The sequence below is a fragment of the Diaporthe amygdali genome (genome assembly GCF_026229845.1).
Source record: "Diaporthe amygdali strain CAA958 chromosome Unknown NODE_8_length_1307975_cov_65_857355, whole genome shotgun sequence".
NCBI lineage: Eukaryota > Fungi > Ascomycota > Sordariomycetes > Diaporthales > Diaporthaceae > Diaporthe > Diaporthe amygdali.
The window spans coordinates 379,745-394,926 of record NW_026517028.1 but is presented as its reverse complement, the minus strand read 5'-3'; the positions used below and the strand labels follow the sequence as shown (position 1 = coordinate 394,926).

General features: G+C 56.9%; 3 protein-coding genes across 3 annotated transcripts; all 3 read right to left on the bottom strand.

The window, feature by feature from the left end:
• Positions 1 to 2,806: 2,806 nt before the first annotated feature.
• On the bottom strand, positions 2,807 to 5,287 carry J7T55_013350 (uncharacterized protein; the record flags this gene model as incomplete). Its single annotated transcript, XM_053141137.1, has 2 exons — positions 2,807 to 4,469; positions 4,533 to 5,287. 2 exons carry the CDS (start codon positions 5,285 to 5,287, stop codon positions 2,807 to 2,809), a joined length of 2,418 nt encoding a protein of 805 aa, XP_052995693.1.
• A 3,353-nt stretch (positions 5,288 to 8,640) lies between these two features.
• J7T55_013349 (uncharacterized protein) lies at positions 8,641 to 9,183 on the bottom strand (the record flags this gene model as incomplete). Its single annotated transcript, XM_053141136.1, has 1 exon — positions 8,641 to 9,183. The coding sequence occupies one exon, from the start codon at positions 9,181 to 9,183 to the stop codon at positions 8,641 to 8,643; it is 543 nt and encodes a 180-aa protein (XP_052995692.1).
• Positions 9,184 to 10,949: 1,766 nt separating this feature from the next.
• Positions 10,950 to 12,226, bottom strand: J7T55_013348 (uncharacterized protein; the record flags this gene model as incomplete). The annotated part of the gene is made up of 2 exons (XM_053141135.1): positions 10,950 to 11,169; positions 11,496 to 12,226. 2 exons carry the CDS (start codon positions 12,224 to 12,226, stop codon positions 10,950 to 10,952), a joined length of 951 nt encoding a protein of 316 aa, XP_052995691.1.
• Positions 12,227 to 15,182: the final 2,956 nt, after the last annotated feature.

Genomic DNA, 15,182 nt, shown 5'->3' with positions numbered 1-15,182 from the left:
TAGAGTTTGGACGAGATGTTGAAGCGCGGATGGTGGTACTACTACCAGTGCTATGTACTCCTGGCAAGCACAGTACCCGAGGCCCCCAGTCGCCGTTGGATCCATGCCGACCCCTCCCCTGCGGGCAAGGTACCTGCCTGATCACGATGGGATGTACCCGGACATGTCAGGCACCCTTGCTCCCCAAGCCTTTTAGGAAACTCTAAGATCCAGTCTTTTGGGATTCCTTGGCTCGGGATCGTCTGACTTGGCGTGGTACCCGTAGCGCGGGATTTGGTACGGGATTTGGCTGAAACCTTCTTTGAACTCTTGTCGGGAACCCCAGTCTGAATATGCTTTCCCAAAAGGACGCTCACGACGAGGCCACGCCGGCCATGTTCACACTCTCAAACATTCTCGTTCTCACTCTCGTTCCCGTCAGGTGGTCAAAGCTTGCGGCGAATTCGCTTCCAAGAGCTGGTCTGATCTGATCTGTAGCCCGCCATGCCGCAGAGCTCCCCAATCTCCTGGGCTAAGCTTTTTGCCACCTGTAGATCGTGGACGATGCACGCAACCGATGGTTTGCATTGCCTGGCTGCTTGTTGACGACAGCGACCCATCAACAAAGCGGACCACACTGGGCTCATTCAAGCATAGTACAGGATCTTCGGGCTTACTGTACACGTGTTGCTGTCGCCGCGTTCGTGCAGCTCCAGATCTGGCCATATTACTTGCGGCATGCCACGGAGAAGACCGTCACGGAGCGGCTAGGATTTCTCGTGAGGATTATTGTCTGTCAGCTTACTTCGGCGCACCAACTGCTAGACCAAACTCTACAATAGCGACATCGATTTAGCTCGGAGATTGGAACACCAGCAAGCTCGGCGCGATGGTCACTTGCCGCTCAAACTACTGACCCGCCACGGCTCGCTGCGGGTGCTGAGGGAAGACGCCAAAATAGGGCGTCGATCATAATCGCGGAACAGTTTCCCGTGGCAATGGAAGCGAGAACCGGGCGGGAATAGGGAATGGCACGCTGACCAGGGCAAGGCAACGTAAGTGTGCACTCTCCAAACCGCTGGCGGTCTCGTCGACCTTGCCGATCGATGCGGAGGTTTGTCGGCCGTGTTGGCCGTTGCGAAACCTACTGAACTTCTGCTACAAGCTTCCTCGTCGTTTTTGCACGATTCTCAGGCTATTGCGAGATAGCCTCGAGCTTGCGACTGAGTTTTGACGTCAGACCGCCGATGCGAACTGGCGAGAATGCAGCCTATGCTTCGGTAGCCTCCTGCGGCGTTCGAGTGAGATGTTTCCCCGAATACAACTCTCCTGAACAAACCCAAGATTGCAGTCGCTATGCGCGGCAGCTCCTGGCAGCGGCAGCATAATGCTGTTGGGATCCGTGCTGGGCGACGTACATAATCATCGCTTGCTTGGGTCACCGACATGAACGTCTGCGTCTACCTTGGTACTTTGGTTGGAGGATCGCGTCCCCATGAGGAAAGGCACCCCTAGCCTCAACCTTAAACCCATCACCAGCAGAGGCTGTTACCACAGCCCTAACCTCAAACGTGTCACGCGGACCGATCATCAAGCGACTAAGTATGGAGCACGGAGGACTTTTATGGCTTTAGCTCGACGGCTAACCCATCGGCCAAGGAGGGCTAGCGAGCTAGCGAGAGATGCCACGGGCCAGACGCAACGGTGGGAAACGAGCAGGACCACATGGTTCTCGTGCAGGCGGTCCGCTGTAGATGGAAGGGGTACGTACATCCATGCATGCGAGATCGACCAGGACTGTGACAAACGCCCACACACCCCCAGAGCTGCCAAAAGCAGCTATCCCAAGCTACCTTCATCCCATCTCCACCCGCAGTTGGAGAAAAAAAAGCGGTGCTAAAGCCCGCAGATCTACTGTACCAATCTGCCATTGCCTGCATCGCGGTGCAGTCCCGAGGGTGGGTTTTTGCCACCGCGTGGACTTTTTGGCCACTCCCCAATTCCCCTCATCCCCTCATCTTCTCTCTTGTTCGTCCTCTGGGGCGTCCTGCCGGGTTGACACATGCACGTTCGATAAAAGGGGACGGCCCTTGATCAGCCATGGCCCGGCTTTTGAGGCTGAAAAGGTGCCAACCAACAGCCAAACCCCCGACCCCCATGCGCTGTACCCTTCCCTTGGAGGGGCCAACCAGGGCCAATTGATTAGATGGCCCCAATCTATCTACTCTTGGGGCTAAAGAATCCTCCACAATGCGGTAGGTTGAGGCGTGGTGCACGATTTGTGACAGCCTGGCAGTCTAGGGGGGACTGGCCTCCAATCGGGGCTGTGGCCGGAGGTCTTGATCGCCGGCTGAGTGCCCAGCGAAGCTTGCTGTTTTCCTAGAGGGAGATGCCGTCGTATAAGTGAGTGTTCGTATATGAAATCTTCGCCAAGCTTTGAGCCAAAGCTCGTGATTGCCCGTCTTGGTCACCGCGACGTGCCTCTGCAGAAAAGCATACGGCGCCCGCACAGACTAGATAGGCGGTGGGGATATGCCGTTGGTCATTTATTAGACTACATGGCAGATCATCCAAGGTTATTGTTTGGCCTGTAATGTGTGCTTGATGTTATGTACATACGAGGTCCCTCAACGACACCCGTCTCATAAGGGATGACAGGCCACGGGCCCAGTGCTCGGTTAGAAATGCTCGGCTAAGCCGCCACCGCCCGGAGCATGTGCAGGTGCCGACAAAAGAAAATCAAAACTACGGCAGCTTGTAGAGTCAAAACTACCCAGCGTACGGCTGACTGGCTGGCTGACTGACTGACTGGCTGTTGCCTCGAATGTTACAGTTCGTCAACGCCCTGCCGGTTCATGAATAGCCTGGGACCTCCACTGCCGCCATCAAGCGGCGCCTGAGCGTACGACTCCTCATTTGCAGCTCCACCATCCGTCGTGGGGGTCCCAGACGTGCCGCCTCCGGCACCGTCAGCTACGACCTCCTGGTCAAGCGTGATGGTCGAATTGGTACTCGCAACGTGTCGGTGGTACAATTCCTGGTCGGGGGCCGCGTCGACGGACCCCCCTGACGTGGTGAAGCCGCCGAGGCTGAAGACCTGGTCCGTCGAGCCATATCCGGAGCTGTTCGTGCGATCCGCATACTGGAAGAAGTATGCGGTGCTGTCCTTTGTCGTGTCGACCAGCGAGCCGGCATACTTGGGGCTGCCGTACCCGCTGCTCCCTTCGGAGAAAGCCTCCAGACCATCGGGGAACACTGCTGCGCCCTCAACGTAGACTTGCACTCCCTGGATTAGGCGTCCGTACAAGGTCAAATTACCCTCGGGTGAGTAACCGTAAGTTGAGTTGCACCACAGAGGGTACTTATACTCAGTCTTGTAGTCTGCCCCGACGACTGCCGACGAGGAAATGGTCTGGTCGGTGCCAGAGATGAGGAAATCGTTGACCTGCGCAAAGCCGTAGGCCGAGACATAGCCCTTATTGCTGTATGATAGATCTTGTGTCCAGCTGACGGTGCCGGAGGCGTTACGCGAGACAACCGTCGACGTGACTTTGATGGCGCGCGAAACCAAGGTATCATATGTAAGGGTCTCGTTAGCACCCGTGGCATTCTGCGTCAGCACCGACGATACAGAGATGCTTGGCTGTGACTCCTCAACAACGGGCACTGAACCCGTCGTCACGCTGGTCTCGTCATCGTCGAGCCACACGAAGACCTTGCCTGTGACGTACCAGCTGGCTGCCACAGTCTGTGTAATGCTCGCCTCGGACCCACCATCGTCGACCAGGCCCGCGACATATATTGTGAAGGTGTGACTGTTGCCGTCGCACAACACAGGGAGCCAGGGTGTGATGTCAATCTCATGCTCTTTCAGATCGAACGCGTCCGGGCTGACGATCGGTCGGTGTAGCGAGGGAACCACGCCGCCGGTGAAGACAACGGGAAACGGCCACTGCACGCCGGCCAGCTGCCCATCAATAAATACCTGAACCTCGCGCCAAGGCGAGTAACCAGTAAAGTCGCCCGCCGTATCAGCAAAGGCCGAGGTGTCCGACTGCAGGACGTTGGACCACCAGAACTCCTCGTTGGCCTGGCCGTTGGCACTGACGGAGAAGACGGCGCGGTTGGCATTTTGGGGGAAGCTGACCGTGTTCGTCGCGTTGTCGGCGGGCAGCGTGAACTGGCTCACGCCGTCGGAAGCAGACTTGCGCGCACTGATAGGGATGATGAGGTCAGCCGGAGCCGCCGTGGCGACGTCGACCTCATCGTTAAAGAACGTAGCTGTCAGAGTCGTGTTGAAGGAGCCCGTGTAGACATCTGTGATAAGGTTGCCTAGGTCAAAGATAATCTTCTCGGGTGACTTCCACAGGGACAGGTACTCTGTCATGTCCTTCAGATAGGTCCAGCGGATGCCGGGATGAGGCGTGGGCTCGGCGGTTGATGTCCGCCAGACCTCGGTGTCATTGAAGTACATGAGAGCAAGGCGGTCACTGGGAGAACGGTCAGTGACTGACTGCTAGTCTACAGCAGGTGCAGGGTAACATTGGACTTACTACTGCCTCCCCTCACTAACCACAGTGAAATTGATCACCACGCGATTGAACTCGCAGTCCGGCGGCGTATAAGCCCCCACGTAAGGAGCTCCATAGCTTACAGCAAAGACGTGGTCCATCAACAGCACCGAGCAGGAGTCGCCCGCGGAACCACCCGTGGTCCCATCATCGCCATCATCATCGGCGTCGTCCAAAGTCGGCCCAGAGGGAGTCAAAACCGGCTGGTGCACCTGGAAGTCTTCTAGAACTGTCGCAGCGGGTGTCGCAGAAGTCGTAGTCACATTGGCGGACTGCCGTCTGATCACACCGGGCACGCCGAGTGCGACTCTCTCACTGAGCGATTCGGCAGCCGCATGTTCCGTCTGGTCATTGCCAACGTGACCAGTGGTCACATCCGGGTGGTGAGGAGAAGCCGCAGCAGCAGCAGCAGCAGCACCAGCACCACTTGACAGCGGGTCGCGGTCGGACGGTGCCGGGCTCTCAGACCGCGTTGGAGCAACAGCCACGAAGGCAGGCCACTGCAGCTGGTGGTGCTGGTGGTGGTGGCACAGGCCCAAAGCGGTCAGAGCCGCAACTACGACGAGACACACCGCGAATGCATGTGTCGAGCGTCGTCGTCGCTGTTGACCCTTTTGGGTCCCGACCATTCCGTCTTCGGGATACAGCCCGAGTCGCTGGGCGCCACGACCCTGAGCCTCAACCGCATGCTTCCCCCCATCACGGGACCAAGACTGCGACTGCGTCTTCTCACCCATGGCTGCGCGTTCCGAGCTTGTCACCCGCGGGCTGGCTGAGCCGGCTGCCAATAGAAAAGTCAGGACTCGACTGCCGGTGTGCGTGGAGAGTTTGGACGAGGGCAACCCCCCAGAAACAGCCCGAGACGATCGTCTGGTCGCCAAGACCCAGGGTGATAGGGCTTGTATCCTTGCAAACGTACTTTTGGTCGGGGTAGCACTCACTCACTCGCTCACTCGCTCACTCACTATGTGAGAGAAATGGGGAAGCCCCCTTCCTGGCTCCTGGGCGCAAGGGTTGATGAATTGTGCTGATCTTTCTCCCTATTCTCTCTCGCTGGCTGCGTGTGCGTGTTTGAGCGGGTTGCAAAAATGAGAGAATTATTATGATTAACAGGATATAATAGGATAAATTTGGATCACGATGGGGAGGCAGACTGGCGGGCAGACCGATCACCGTGGGACTGGATACAGATGCCGAACAGTCGAGTGCTGAAGAGCTCGCATCGGATGGCAGAAGCAGCAGCAGTGAGGCGAACCAGGCACGGCGGCGAGGCAGAATGCTGGTGCACGAGGTTGAGCCACGGGCTGTGAATATGCGCTCTGCGGTTTAATAAAGTAGATGTGTGATGCAGGTGGGATCGAGCGAGGGGAATTGAGATGAACACCGCGTCTCTTTCTCTCTCTCTCTTCTCTCTCTTGCCCCTCGCCCCGTCCCCCTCACGGCGATAACGCCATGACGAGCACAAAGTGGTAATTATCCGGGCAGACGCGCAATCAATCTAGATACAATGGCATAGCATGGGCAGATACGCGAAGGGAGGGGAGGGGGGAAAGGAGACTGGGGGGAGGTTACAGCCCCAACAAATGAGGGCATACGGGCCTACGACGGATTTGGGAGGTGCAGATGTGCAAGTGCAAGTGCAGGCGCAGGCGCAGGCACAGGTGCGGGTTATGGAAGGCGGCACGCGGCACGCGGCAGGAGCCCCATGCAGCTCCAGCACCAGGGAGAAGGTACAGCCAGCCAATATTGGAGAGGAAGGAAACAGGAGGTAGGAGACAGGAGGTAGGCAGTGGTAGGCTGGCTCAGGCTGGTAGCTGGTAACTGGCAGCTGGTAACTGGTAGGGTGTCATTCGAGTTGGAGATTGCGACTCTGCAGTTCCGTTGCCTGTGCCTGTGCCTGTTCCTGTGCCTGAGCCCTTGCCTGTTGTTTATCACCCACATCCATGCCCCACAATTCCCCGACTTGGGGAATTGATATGATTGATGGCAAGGTAGCTTGGCTGGCTGGCTGGCTGGCAAGGTGAGCTGGGTAGAGGTAATTTACCATCGTTCAGTCACCGCACACGCACAGCGCTACTCCTCTCCTACTACTACTGTGCATGGTTCCGATAGCCTGCCTATCAGGTGTAACCGTATGGCGCAGTGCCCCTGCGTCAATTGCCAATGCCAGAATGCAACGGCCCGGTTCGACAATCGGTCGTGCTGCGGGATCATGCGAGGCCTGCTGGTCGTCCAGTTGTCGTCGTGGGCACGGCTACTGTACACTAACTAGTCTACCAGTGTACCAGGACTACCAGCCCTGGCACCGCCCTGGCGTGCCTGACCCGGCCACGCACCCCCTAGGTGGCAGGGTGGGCAGGCATAGTAGACTACCACCCTGGTATAATAATCTAGTATAGTAGTTCCCAGGAGCCCAGAGACTGAAAAGAGAAAAAGGGCAGTTCCGGACGGCCGGAGAGGAGCTTTTCTCCCGGGTGATATTGGCGAGGGTGCCTTGGTATTGATCGGGGGGTTTTCATTTTTGAATTGGGATCTCGGTCTCGAGCGAGACGGTGGCAAATCTTTGACGCCTCGCCTTTTTTTGGTTCCCTGTCGTAACCTGCCCTATCCTATTATCCTATCCTATCCTTTGGAATTCGTCTGATGGCTGTCGTCAAGTTCCGTATGGGCGATCCTCTCTCGGCTCCGAAACATGGGTTATGGCGTTGTCCAGCCCTCTCGTCGAGCCTCATTAATCAGGACATCATATCATGCCATGCTATTTGGGATCGTCGTCTATGCTTCCCAGCAGCCACCGCAGTGCCCGCGGCAAAGCACTCGTCCTTTGTCCTCCTCGACAGTGGAGTTGCTGAAACGGGCATTACCGCCAAGGGCGTGGGCATGAGTCGAACACGCCACTGTAGGATGGCGGCTGGATGAATGTTGAGGCGCAGCGTGACGAAAAAGCAAAAGTAAGTGAGGGGCCAGAGTGAGGTTGAGAGTCAGAGTGAGATTGAGAGTCAGAGTGAGAGTGAGAGCTCTGTGGAATTCATTGCGCTACCAAATACTGTAAACGCGGGTATCAACAACCTCAAGTTTGACGCCCTCCGTGTGTATGCGAAGAAGATGCCCCCTAATTTGCGTGGAAAAACACACGACCACAAAACCTGGTTATAAGAACATGCGCAAAAATCACAGACCAAGGTGTCCCCCACCTAAATGGATCCGTCCGGCCCGAAACCAACACAGTTGGCCGGTGCCGGCGGCGATGATGATGAAAAACCCCCTTCCGAAATCCAACTCCATCCAAGATGCTAAAATCCGTATCGTATATGTCCCCTTGCCTTTTAGAAACCACCCCAACCGTTTTGGTAAATAATCTCAAAACCACTCTCTCTCACACACAAGAAAGTCCCTCTCTCTCTCTCTCTCAACAAAACACACCACCACTTCGGGTGAAAAGTGCACTTTCATGCTAGGCGGAACTCCCACAGGAGGGCGCTGACGCTGATGCTGAACTCTGCTGCGAGTACGGCCCGACCGTTGTAACCACGATCTCGCGGTCTCAACGGGCGGCGTGCCGTGCCATGTTTGGCTGGAGGTCGTCCCCCGGAGCCTGCTGAACCCTGTCCGGGGCTGCAATGCCAAGACATCTTATTTGCGCCTTGACGTGAGCTTTCGACAGGCGTTGCTTGGAGAAGGGGGTAAAGGCCTCTGTGGCGCGATGCGGAACAGAGCGGGGGTGCTCGACTCGTTTGAGAACTTCAGACCCCAGCCCATCCCAGGTAAGACAAGACGGAGAGGGAGCGCATTGACGAAATTCCGAGTTCTCAACGGCCTCGTCTGGTCAGCCCAGGATGCCGTGCAGCTGTAGAGAGCGTCTTGAGAGACACCATTGAGAGGGTGTACTCTCGGCCGATGCGATTGCTCATTCGCCCAGACGGGAGAAGGCTATGCGATGAATGAGTGTCCACCAGATGTTGGCGCTCACCGACTGAGCTGTACTGAGCATAGCGTAGCCTAGCGTAGCGAGGAGCCAAGTTTTCCCGCGCGGCCCAATACCGCGAGGAAAAGTATGAAAGCGCTAGATCGGGAACCCGAGGAAAGGGGTTCATGCGTGCGTGTTGTCCCAGAACCTTCTCCTCGCGGCAACGGCCAGCTTGTTGCCCACAAACCGGTGCTGGTAGAAGTTGAAGACGGCGAACTCGCCTGTCGACATGACATAGCTCTCGGGTTGCGCCGTGACGCGGTCCCACAGCTGTGTAAGCGCCGACTCGAGGATGCCGCTGACCACGGGATCCCGCGCCCCATCCGGGCTGTCGCGCGCGATCTCCAGCGCCTCGGCCACCGTGTTGGGGTCCAGGTTGCCAAAGTCAGAGGGAGGCAGCACCGCGGGTGACGTTCGTGGCGAGGCTGAACGCTGCTGCTGCTGCTGAGATGATGTGTGGGCAGGGGATGTGCGCGGGCTGAGGGGTTCAGCGGGGCCGTCCATGTCCATGTGGTCCTCCTGCTGTGGTGTCGGGGGTTGTACGGCGCCACCCATGGTGAATGGCACAAAGGTTGAGTGGTCTGCGGTGATTGCTGGGCCGGCGAAAGACCGGTAGGGTAGGTAGCATGGGTTGGAGTTGAAGTCTTGAGGGTGGAGGGACAACATCTTGAAGACAGAGCCGGGCGGGGAATAGGACGTCTGGCGCGTGATGGGTTATATGCTTCCGGACGAAGGCGAAAAGGCGAAAAAAAAGATGACAGACACGGTCAGTGACAGAGAATACTGATCAATGCTGTGCGACGTGCCTTCTGCAGCTGCTTCGCAGAAAGGTGATATGTCATATAACTGGTCCCGGTTCCAGTGTAAAGGTTCTGGATGTCCCGGCTTTCTTTGATAGGTTGATCAACGGGGAAGTTGCCGTCTTTGCTTTTGCTAACTGGGACAAGGTCTTGGTCAGGGTCGACGGTGGCGTTGTTTGTCTAGTTTCTTGATGTACGTTGTACGTTGTACTGAACCTGACAGAGTGATCCTGGCTTGGATAATGGCGACACGGGTTGACGAGGCTGATGATAAATAGGGCTGGTTGCGACCGCTTCTGGATGGGGGACGGAGATGGGCGGGCGAGTGATACTTATACATGCAGTTTAGATCGGGCTTGACGCAATAGGGGCACCAAAGTCGCAGTCGGAACTTTGGGACTGGAGTTTGTTCTGACTAGGTTCGACGAATCCTCGTCGTCAAGAGCGGAATGATCGCGACAAGTCCCAAAGTTTAAGACCCCATGCCTGGCGGCAATAATAAAGTGATACGCCCCATGCAGAGTCCCAATCCCAGTCCAAAGTACCAGTCCCGTCCCGACTGCTCAGACGCAGGGTGGCGTACCGTAACCTGAGATTACCCTGACTCTGGTACCGTCTGGGCTCCGACAAGGTCGAGGCCGTACCGTGGGCAGGGGGCCCAGGGTCTCCGGAGGCCCATGGATCAGTGTGACTATCACCTGCTGCTGATCCTTTGTTGGGTCCGGGTCCAGCTGGGGGCTCTTGGCAGAGCGATCAACCAAGCCCCCGCTGACACTGACAAGCAGAATCGTTTCTGAAGCAAACCCAGGCGGAGCTGTTGTCCCTTTCGGGAGCACGGCTTCCACAAAACCTCTAGACCTCTTTCTCACTGTTGTAATGCGGGCCGTACTAAAACGACGGCTCCTCATGCCCGGCCTGGTCTGTTGGGGGGCCGATGCGCAGTGCTTCTTGACAGCGCGAGCACGGTCGTGTCAAAGTGACGGCACGACCAGTCAAGTCGGCACTGCGGACACATAAGCAGTGGGTACAGGCACACATGGTAGGTGTAAATCCTGTTACTGTTCCTGAAGCTTTGCAAAGTACTATACTTTGGCTTTTGGAGGCCCGTCTTTTGGAGTATTTTGGAGAAGCTTTGGGAAGAAACAGGACTGTCCTCTGGTCTATTGTTGGAAATCCCATCGGAACTTCCCCCCCTGGTCCCTGGGCCGTGGGAGGGGGTCTTGATCGCTCCCACGGAGGTCTGGAGGGAAAGAAGGGAATAAGACGGAATGGCATCAGGTAGCATTTGCCAGGTACGTACTATGTAGGCCGGCCAGGGGTGCTGTCGGCTGGGGGGCCAGAAAAGTACTTTGGCCGTCAAAGTTTACACTGCTGGGTTATATGGGGCGAAACCGTACCCATGACCGGCTAGAAACTCAAAGCGATGGTGATTAGACTCGACAAGTTTGACAATAAGTCATGTATTGGTCATGTAGCTGCTTCAGCTGGCATATTTTTTTCTTTCTTGAGAAACGTACCCTCGGCAGTTGGCCAGATGATCGACGATACTTTCTGGACAAGCACGCCTGTCTGCATACATACCTAGGCGGGTACAGTAGGATCGCGTTGGCCTGGGTGCAAAGCGCGGCTAACTCAGGCGCAGGAAAAGCAAAGAAAGCCATGCTGAAGCGGCAGTAGTGGCAGCAGCTGTGGCAGCAGCTGTGGCAGCTGTGGCAGCTGTGGCAGCTGTGGGCAGCTGTAGCGGTAGTGGCGGTAGTAAATGGCAGCAGCAGCAGAATGCCTGGGCTTGATTGGCCTTTGCCCCTCGGCCGGCTGAGGTTGGGGGCGAGCGGACGAGGCGATATGTTTGGAGCTACGGGGCACATACTGCGTTCGTCGTTATCGCATAGCACTGGCACTCGGTACGCGGTTACGGGTGGTTATGGCCGGGAGCTGGGCGGTCCGGGATCCCAGTTCGTGAGCGTAGTTGGGACGACGGTCTCGCATAATACTCTGCTCTCGAGCTGCCAGCTCCCTAGCTCTGAGCTGTGTCTAGCACCAGGCCCTTGGGACTGTTGTTACCCAGGCTGCCAGGTATGGGCATATCAGGCGACGCCGTCGAGCGCATTGGATCCGGCTGCCTGGACTGACTGGGACGGGCCTGATGCTGGAGAGCCGACGGACGGAAGTGCTACTTACGTACGGTAGCAATGACCAGGGAGACGGCCAGTCTGCTGGGGCCAGCCCCCCCGTCGTGGTCGAAGTATGTTTCCGACCTCCCACCCTGCCGGGAAATGCCATTTTACTGTGTTCTCCGTACGTTGTAAACCCGTGGACGGTCCTGCCTCGGCCGTTTTCTGGGCGCAGGACAGGGCCGGGCAGTTTGACCAGCCTGCGTGCCCTGCGGCGGTGCCCTCGCCCTGCGTGTGTCGGGCGGCCTTGGAAAAGTCAAATGAGGTTTGAGGGGCGCATGAGTCAAACGGTGACGAATTTTGAGAGAGTTTGCTTTGACCAGAGCCACCGTCTCGCAAGTTTGCCAGGTCGGAAAACCCACCCGGCATCTCGCGCAGCGACTCAGTATTCGACGAGTCGACGGAGGATTCCCGAGGCAATGACCAGATCGTGACTGAAACCGGGTCGGCGCAGATTAGAGACGGGCTCGGCCGCCCTCCTTTTGTCGTCATATCGTCACGAGGTTGGTGTTTGGGTTTCTTCACCGACTTGACAGCCTCGGAGCTTGAGCTTGTGTGCATGATCGAGTGAGGGCTCGGTGGGTAGGCAGCTAGGTCATGATGATGATCGGAAGCGCTCTCGGCTCGGAGTCGGAGTTGGTGGAGGAGTAAGACTCGAGCGTAATGCTGCTGCCGCCGCTGCTGCTGCTGGCTGTTGGTGCTGCCGGTTGGGCTGTATGTACTGTGTATGTACGGCATCGTGTCGTGGGCGTGGAGCCCTCAGCTTGGATTGAACACGTGCACAGCTGACAAGGCTGCATTACGGTAGCACCTGGAGCAAGCGTCGCTACTCCATCCTCCTCCACCTGCTGCTGCGCTCCTCCTCATCGTCGTCTCCTCACAATTGCTGTTCCCGTACCCGTAGCTGCGGCCCCCAACTTTTGTGAGGGCGTGCCTGTTCGTTTTGGGGTCTCTGGCGAGTCTGGGCCGTTCTTCGCCGGGTCTCCACCACAAGTCCAGACTCACCAGGTCCGATCGCTAATCTTGATTGCAGATGGTGTTGCCCGGGTCCTCCCAGCTCGCCCGCTCGCTCGGAAGCAGGCGCAGGTTGTGTACGCAGTGCAGTAGGGGCTGCAGTAGTGCAGGACCTGTGCAGACCCAGACCCAGATCCATCCAGATCAGACCAGACCAGACCAGATCCGACCCGACCATGAGCATGAGCACAGAGAGAGAGGGACACACAGACGCCTCACTCACTGCCTCACACACACAAGTACGCACTCTCTCCCACACGCCGAAAGACACGACAGCTCGAGCTGCTCGCGGCAGGCAAGGAGGATCGTTTGAGTTTGGGCGCCAAGCCCTTCAATTTTCAGCCGGTGTTCAGCCGACGAACGACACATGCAGCATGCAGGTGATGCAACCGTGTAGTCTTTTTCCGTACGGTGCTAACCCCCGTAGGATTTTCTCGATCGTCAGGCCATGGCCCCAGAGATGATGTAATTATTTATAAGGGAGAGGAGAGAGTTTGACTTGGGGCAAAGCATAGGGACTGACTGGCCGTCCCGACGGCTGTGACACCCATTTTCGGCGCCCACATGAGGGTTGTGTTGCTCCACGATCAGAGTGTCGTAACAGTAACAGTAGTGCTCCGTGGTAGCGGTAGTTTCGTTCGCCCCGGTTGTTGGTGGTCTAAGGTTTGCCACAGTCGCAGTCCAGCTGGTCCTTTTGTCGCTCGCTCGCATCGTAATGCATGGGCATTGGCATTTCCGCATTTTGGATTTTGGGGACCCCCAGCCCAGCAGCCCAGGCGCCGTGCCGGACTAACCAGCTTCGTGGGCAACCTCCGACCCTTGGGATTCAGATTCAGAAACATCAGACGGATCGATTCGCCACGGGAATTCCGACTCCCTGTACAGCACACGCAAGCGGCGGTCTGTACTTGGGGGAGCTTCTGGGGGGTTTGGGAACTGCCTTCATGCCTGCCCAGCCGCCCTGACTGGCTGGTGCAGGCTGGGCTGGCGAGTGACTGGCAGACTTTTTTCCCCTCCCAACAGCCCATCCTGCCGGGCAATGAGCTTTTGACAGCTCACGGCGCGGTGCGATACGCTGCCCTGCCCTGTCCTGTCCTGCGGGTGCTGCACTGCTGCCCCCCACCCCCCCTGGCCCAGATCTGTGATCTGTTGGTCCCCACTCCTTCCAGAAGCGGATGACATTCTTGCCAAAGTCTAATCCAGATGATCTGCGCTTGCAAAGCCCGTGTGCGTATCCGTACCACCTCCGTAGGGGTATGGGCCCACCCCTTACCGTAACCAGTTTGGGACAGCCTTGCGGGTACCCAGACTGGCTGCGTGTGCGTGCAGACATATCATGTACCTGCCAATGCCAAATTACCGTGGACAGACAAGCACGGCATAATGGCATGGCATGGACTATAACATGCCCGCAGGATTGATCTGAACACCCCGCGGGCCCGTAGTCCTGGGCTCGGGTTGGAGAAGAGGGCCGATGATGTGCATACGAAGTGCAGTGCCTATAGATTAGTCTTTCGTTTCGAGAGGTGCGCATTGATGAGCGAGATGGCAGCAGGTACGTGCATGCACAAATACACATCGGCACGGAAAACAGCCCTTCTTGGCTGGGGAATAAGACTTTTGTGCAGACCAGACCCATCCGTCCGTCTGTCATGACAGCCGAGATCAACAGCAAGATGAAACGGTGGATACCCTTCGAGAGGTGTCCATACAACGGCCCAAATTCCCAAGAGCTGCAGTACTTACTCTTACCACCACGGAGTATTGTATCATGTACCTAGGTATTTGTCCACCGCCCAGCTTCAGCCAGCCAGCTTGCTGGGCGCCTCTGCCTGAGCTTGGAAATAAGGTTTTGTATGCCCTGAGGTAGCCAACCTCGTCCAGACGCAGCCCACATCGTGGACCCATCGTGACACACCTACATTCTTCAGATCAAGCGGTGCGTTACGCGTCCTCCTATTACGACACTTTAATCAACAAAAGTACCAATCCTAATCCTATTCCTCCCGCCGAACTAAACCATCAGCCTGCTGCGAAGCTGGCTTTCGGGTTTCGCGAGACGAGGCTGTCTAACTTTTACAGTGCCTTTGCCCCTAGCCTCTCGGCGACCGCAAGGCTCCAATTTCATAGTTCCCACCGTCGACTTAAGTTACCAAAAACGATCGCTTTCACCTCGCCGACGAGCACCGCAAATCTGGGTTGAATTGCGCCGCCGGAGATGTCTCCGCCAGTTGGTCGATCAGTGCCGCAGCCGACGGTAAGGTTTGATCCAAATCAGGTTATGCCATCATGACAAGATCCACGAATGGCTTCTGCTCCGAGTCAGCACGGGTGACCGGCACGGGGTCCTCTTCCGCCGCCCACAGCAGTGATTGATTATGTTTTTGTCTTTCCTTGCTGCTCATTCTCCTTGCTCGTCGGCCGCATAATATGACGATGAGTATTATTATCAAATTCCAAAAAAGAAGGGACGGCAACAAACAACTGGGACAAAGTTTTCGGATACAACAGGTTCCATCGTCCGGCCCCCCCAGGAGCAGTGCCAGACCCTCCCCCGCCCGCCCCCGGGCCTGGTTCCTCCCAGCCTCTCGTCGTGACACGTCAAGTCGACGGCCTCGTTGCCGGTCACCGAATATAAATAAAGTGGCGAACAACGGGGAACATCAGACCAAGGGTCGCT